The sequence below is a fragment of the Octodon degus genome, unplaced genomic scaffold (assembly GCF_000260255.1).
Source record: "Octodon degus isolate 3935 unplaced genomic scaffold, OctDeg1.0 scaffold00102, whole genome shotgun sequence".
In the NCBI taxonomy this organism is placed as follows: Eukaryota; Metazoa; Chordata; class Mammalia; order Rodentia; family Octodontidae; genus Octodon; species Octodon degus.
Window position 1 is genome coordinate 4286727 of NW_004524678.1, and position 6870 is coordinate 4293596.

The 6870-nt window shown below is 43.7% G+C and overlaps 1 protein-coding gene across 1 annotated transcript in view; it reads left to right on the forward strand.

Annotated features, from left to right (window-relative positions):
* LOC111818798 overlaps positions 1–6870 on the forward strand; it is a gene marked incomplete at its 3' end in the record, with an annotated part of 19559 nt that overhangs the window by 4959 nt on the left and 7730 nt on the right. The window contains exon 3 of the mRNA XM_023723737.1: positions 2849–2914. Within this exon, the coding sequence (XP_023579505.1) occupies positions 2849–2914 (66 nt within the window). The remainder of the gene's footprint in view (positions 1–2848; positions 2915–6870) is intronic.

A 6870-nucleotide genomic window follows, 5' to 3' on the forward strand; every position in this document is an offset into this window, starting at 1 on the left:
AAAAAAAAACCCTCATACTGATTTTTGAGGATAGCCTCTGCATTTTCTGTCTTTTCTTGGAATTCATCTTTATTGGGTCCCTTGTATAAAACTTTTTCTCTTATCTTTCTCTTCAGATTTTCCATCTCAATCTTCTTGTTTTCTGTGCGATTTGTTCAGCTTTATCCTCCTAACTTTATTCTGAATGTTTTCTTTTTTGGCAACTCCTATCCTTCATTTCCGAGAACTCTTTGTTCCCTGAATGTTTTCCTCGGCATCTGGTCGTTGTTTTGTGCATGCAGGGTTGTCTCTCAAATCTGTTGATGGCAACAGCATCGTCGCTCGCAGGCCCCATCTATACTCCCAATTATGGGTTTTCTTTGGAGTCTGTTTCTCTGTGTGCTTCACTATGAGTCACAGGAATTTTTTTTCCTAAAATTTCAGGGACTTCTTAGTTGTACTTTTGTATTTAAGAGTGACATGTTAGACACCCGCTTCCCCTGAGGGTGCTGGCTAGGAGGCAGGCATGCTGGGGGGAGGGGGGCTTCCATGTGAGATGAGTTGGTTCTTTTGTTGTGGGGCTTCCCCTACAGATGTTAGAATGCTGAGCGTTTTGGTATCGGCTCATTCGATTTCTCTGGAACAAAACATAAAAATGTTCTGGTTTGCAAAGAAGCATTCAGCTACCTGGAGTTCTAGAGACGGGTGGAGGTTCGACTTTGAATGAATGCCAATCTTCAGCTCCGTATTTCTTTCCTATTGTCCCCAATTAAACCAGATACACGTGAGTCCTGGCCCTTGCTAAGCCTCTGGCTGCAAGTGCTTTCCTGCGGATTTTAGGCTGTGGCCTCCTTAGTCCTGTTCCATCTTCCTCTCTTGCCCTCTCCACCACAATTCTATTGCTCTTCATCTTCCAGACATTTAGTGATGTCACTTCCTGTAGATGGCCCGCCCTGTGTTCTCATAATAATTATCAGCATAGTCTTTCTATGTTATTTTCTGTCAATTATGTGTAGCAGCAAGAAGAAAAGGAGATGCTTACTTGCCATGTGGACTGATGGTTTGCATTTTCTTGCTTCATCTTGCCTTCTGGTTCTACCAAAGGAGGATGGGTACTAGGGGTAGAACTCAGAGCCTTGCACTGAGCTCCATCCTAGTCCTTTTTATATTTATTTATTTATTTTTATTTTGAGACAGGGTTTTGCTAAGTCACTAAGTTGCTTAGACCAAGGTTTAAATTTGCCATCCTCCTGCTTCAGCCACCCAGAGTGCTGGGATTACAGGTGTGGGCTATCATGCCTGGCTTTCTAAAATGAATTCCAGGTGCTGGGCATGGTGGTGTGCACCTGTAATCCCAGCACTTGGGAGGCTGAAAATAGGAGGCTCACTATGAGTCCAATCTATATAGTGAGACCCTGTAGACCCTGTATTAAATACATACTAAATAAATAAATAAATCTATCTCTATGATTCAAGTATTCCTTACAGGAGAATAATTAAAATAAATTCCACTTCAAATTTCTCTCCCACAAATATTTCAAGTGGATGTATTTTTCATTTCTCCTTCCCCATAAATCTTGTTGGTTGTACCCTAAGGGGAAAGGTTATTTCCCAGAGAAAAGGATCAGAAGAGCTTCCACACAGCAGTCATCCAGAGATGGAGGAGGTGATACAGAGGAAATTCCCACAACGCATGAAATCAAAGTAGGGCACTTGGGGCAGGGAGCAGAAAGACCGAGGAAGAGCGCAGGTCCCAGCCTGGAGTGAGACATAATAGTGTTAAGAGGCTACTGGACCGCTGTTGAAGACAAGAATCTTTATGGAAGAAAGATATCCTCTTTAACAGATGGTGCTGGAAAAACTGGCTCTCCACGTGCCAAAAACTAAAACTAGACCTGGGTCTATCCCACACACTAAAGAATCGTTTATATCCGTTTCCATTTGGTACCCTGAAAATCACCTCTGCAGGGTACCTCAGCATTAGCATGGAGTGGCCCAGCGCAAGAGAAACAGTGTGCTGCTCCCACAGGCAGACTCGGTACCACGGGGTTTCTGCAGCCTCCTTGCTCCCTTGTGCTGCAGAACTAAGGCAGGTGTTCATGTGGAGAGCTCAGGACAGACCTAGACAAAATTTTATTGAGTTCTTAAAACAACCAAAAATCTGTCAGCCAAATAAAATTTGCTTATTACTTAAAACATGGGGGTGGGGAGACAGCTCAGTGGCATAAGTTCCGACTGGCAAGCATGAGGTCCTGATCCGATGCCCAGTACCCCAAAAAACAAACAAACAAAAAGCAAAGTGGCTGAAGGCCTAGTTTTAGAAGGAAGAGAAGTTTCTAGTCACCTTTGATTACTCCTATGGAATAACCAAAACAACTCAATTGTAAAGAGAAAAGACTTCCTGGCAAGCGCAAGGGCCTGAGTTCAACCCCCGGTTCTGCAAAAAAAAAAAAGAGAAAAGACTTTTTCAGGCTTCACCCAGGCAGGACTTTCCCAGCACTCAACCCATCTGTCAGCAGGACACTGTCTCTGAGAATACCCAGCTTGACATTCGTGCTGTTCCCCCAGGCAAACACAGGATGTCATTAAAAAAAGAGATAAAGTGGAGCCGTGAAATCTTCCAAGCCCCAGGATATCTGATAACATCCCAGCATTTACCTTGGACACTCTGAGGACTTTGACCACTGATGCCTGCTAAGACCTTCTTAGCTAATGCCCCTTGCCTTCTTCAAGCCCTATAAAGAAAACTGCTTCTCTTTGTTGTGGATGGATGGTCTCTCTGCCCTCCAGCTGCCTGTACCCAGGTACTAAATCCTAAACCTTGTTGCCCTCACAAAACCCTCTTTCTGCCTTGTGTCCTTTGTTACAGGTTTACTTTCTGCACATGGTTTGAGATTCCAGGACGAGGCACCTGCCTTGTCTCCGCGCTGGCAAGGTAATGGTAATGGTAAGCGTCTGTGTAGGAGCCAGCGCTGGCATTGCCAGCCAGAAAGCTGAGAAAAAGAGTGTGCAGGAGGAGAACCCCAAATTCCTCTCCAGGGCACCCTCACAATGGCCCACCAGTCTCCCAGTAAGCTCCACCTCCTCACCGTAGTGCCACTCTATGGCTTGTCTTCCATCATGGACTTTTGGGGACCACCCAACCCGGAGGAAGGATATAAGAATAAGAGCAAAGCTTAGGGTGCTGGATCCCTGCATTTGTCTCTTCTTGACCAGAGTTGTGATACTTCTTCATTATTTATGGGCGGATTCGCCAGACATTACAGTTCAGGAACCCAGATTAGTTGCTAATAGGAAACAATTATATTTTCAGAGCTGTGTAAACTTCCCAAACCCTTGTTTCATAGGAATGAACTAAAGTTTTTACCCAAGGGACGCTCCCACATTTTAAGAGCAAAACCCTGAAGATTTTATGAGCTACAGATTTTAACGTGATCATTAACTTTTTCTTTCTTTTTTTTTTTTTTTAATTTAGGACAAGGTGTAAAGGGTGTACAGGATCTCCCTGCATACATCGGACTCTTAGTGATCCTCCTGTTTACAGCCTCCTAAGTGCTGGGATTACAGGTGCGTGCCACCACACCCAGTCTCAATTGCCATCTCAGCGTACTATGGGCGGGGCTGGCACAGCAGGCCCAGGGATCAAACTCCTGACCCCTGCGTCTGCCTAAGAAGGTGCTTTAATCCTCTGAGCTATTTGGCCAGCCCTCACTTAACTTCTTACTTAGATTAAGTTTATGTTCTTATAGCAGCAGAGAGAGAGAGAGAGAGAGAGAGAGAGAGAGAGAGAGAGAGAGAGAGAGATTATTTCTTGGTTAGTTTGTCCTTTTAAATTTTACATGCTTCTTATAACAGGAAGTCCAAAGCATAAAGAACTTTCCTTTTTGAAAGTAACAGTTTGTCATGAAAGTTTGTTTTTAGGCTAATGATTTTTTTGGGGGGGCTAATGATTTATATAGTATTGGTATTTTATATTTTCTCTAACAACTTTTTCTATTCTGGGGTTTGAATTCAGGGGTGACTTACCACTGAGCGCTATCCCTTGCCCGTTTTAGCTTTCATTCGGAGACAGGGCCTCAAAAAATTGCCCAAGCAGGACTCGAATTTGTGCTCCTCCATCCTCAGCCTCCTTCAATGCTTTCCTTAATAACTTTTAAATGAAACAAGATGTTTAAAAGAAAAATAATAACCTATGTGCCTATTCTCCTACTAGGGTAGCTTCTTATTTTGCATGTTTCCTTCTACCTGTATGGCACAAAACTTTAGGGCTGAAAGACTCGAAAACCAAATAATCCAGCCCTGTAAGCCCAGCACTCTTGGGCTGAAGCAGGAGGATTGCAAGTTGGAGCCCAGCCTGAGCAACATAGTAACTTTAATAAGATAGTGTCTTGAGATAAAAAATAAAGAAGGGCTGAGAATGCAGCTCAGGGTGAAAGCCCTGGGTTCAAGCCCCAGCACGAAAGGAAACAAGAACAAACCAAACAGTCCAATTTCTTCATTTCTCACACGAGAAAAATAAAGACCTAGAGAACTGTGAGGTCTCCACAGGGTCATGCTTTCTCTTCTCCTCTAAATGAGATATTCATGCTAAATTAATAAAAAAATGACAAGTCCCCTAATTTACCATTTTTTACTTAAAATTAATAACTGCAAGGGGAAAAAACTCTATTATATAATACAGTATTAATATTATTAGAGCCAACATCTGAAAAATTATAGCTGCAAGTTCTGTGCTCCTTAATAAAAATTTCCAGAAGTCTTGGAAGGGGTGTGTGTGTGTGTGTGTGTGTGTGTGTGTGTGTGTGTTTAATGTATTTGGTACAGGCTCTCACTATGCAGCTTGGACTCCTAGTGATCCTTCTGTTTCAGCCTCTCCAGTGCTGGGATTACAGGCGTGTGCCACCACTCCCGGTCTTGGTGGCTGGGTCAGTGCATCCAGGGGCGGGGCCAGTTTGGAATGCGGTGCCCTGGGATTGAAAACTGGTCGCTGCTTTTGCCTAAATAAGCACTTAGTCTGCTGAGCTATCTTGCCAGCCCGGTCTTGGAAGTTTTAGATATAAATCCAAAGTTTCTGGAGTGTAGAATTTGGATTTGGAGTCCTCATAGTTGGTGTGCTTTGCTGCTGGGGATGCTGCCTGCAGTGTTGATTCTAAAAGTCACCCTCCCTGATTAAAAAAAAAAGGCAAGTTATAGGGCTTTAAGAGAGCACCTCATTGAGGCTTTCTCTGTGCTGTAATTCAAAGAATTGAAATGACATCGAGAAGGGGAATGCTTTGTGTGGAGTGTGGCTGTTAGAAGCAGTCTGGGCTCATAGGAATGTAGGATTCGTAATGTGCGACAGCAGAATAAGGCCCAGAATGGGACTAGCAAAGCAGTCACGGTACTAGTTTGCCAAGTTAGAGAGGCTCTGTAAGGCAAAACATTTTAATTTTCTAGTTGTATTGATAAAATGAGAGCAGCGTGGGTGACCTCAGAGTTGCAGCCAGCTCTATGGCTGTGCTCCGAGTGTAAAAGGGATCCTGTCAGAGTCCCGGATTGAAGAGTGGTCTGCACTGACAGGTCCTAGTGTCCCTTTGTCCCCTGAGACCAACCTTGAGCAGAAACCTGGCACCTCTTTGGTGCCCCTTTTCCTTCTCCACTACTGGCCTTTCCACCCTGCCTGTAACAGAACTCCACCGTGTGTTTATAAGTCACAGTTTTCTCTTCTCCACCTATTCTAGCCTCCCTCGGGCAGCTGCCCTTTTAGCTGAACCACAGAACAAGGGCCTGGTTTCCCAACAGTGTCTCAAAATACAAGCCCCCTCTCCTTGAACCCCTCTTGCTGTGGCTCACAGACTCCTGGAAGTGGCCTTCTCTCTCTGGCTGGATAATCTGTCAGCAAATCCTGGTGGCTCTTTCAGGTGGATCTAAAATCTGTCTTCTCCGCTGCTCTGACGCAGGGCCCTGCGACAACAGCTTCTCACTGTACTCTCAACACAGCATCCAAAGCAATCCCATTACAACCGTAAGTCATGTCATCCCTCTGCTCCTGGTGAATTCCTCACAATGACCCGCGAAGTCCTGGTTGCCTGAGTCACCACTGCCGCTCCAACTTCATTTTGCACTGTTTTGCCCTGTGCTGTGGCCACACGGGCCTGCCCACCGCCCCTCTAACCTGCCAGATACACAGCCACGGAGGTCACTTTGAAGTGGTTCTTCCTGCCTGGAAGACTTTTTCTCCACTTTGCCATGGCCAATTTCCTCAGTTTGTCACTTAATGCAATGTCACTTCGTGAGCTTTCTCTGGTCACTCTCTTGCCCTTTCTACAATTGGGACCTTCTCTTATTTTCACCTTGGTCCTTATAACCAATATATATGCTTTGCTTGGTTTTTGGTTTTTGGTTTTTTGTCTGTTCCCGCATGACAGTAGGGATTTTAGTCTATTTTCTTTTTGTAAAAGATTTTTATAGCCAGGCTTGGTGGCTCATGGTTGTAATCCCAGCACTTGCCAGGCTGAGTCAGGAGGATTGTTTGTTGCGAGTTTGAAACCAGCCTGGGCTACAAAATGAGCTCAAAGCCAGCCTGAACTGCATAGTGAGACCCTGTCTCAAAAAGACAAAAGAATCTTATGAAATAATAAAATTTGATAATATAATCAGAGTAACAATAGTTAATACACTGCATATTTTTATCTTCAAAATAGTACTCAGTAAAAGACAAAAAAGACTATTTCTTACAAAGAAGAAACAGATAATAGCGCAATACTTTCTTTTCAATGAATTAAGAGAAACTAGTAATATAAATAAAACAAATTGGCAGATCGATGAAAATATTTTTGAAACAGAGAATTTGGAGAAGTATTTGAACTTTTCCCTTTTTCCTATTTATCTCTCTTCTATTTCACTTTTATA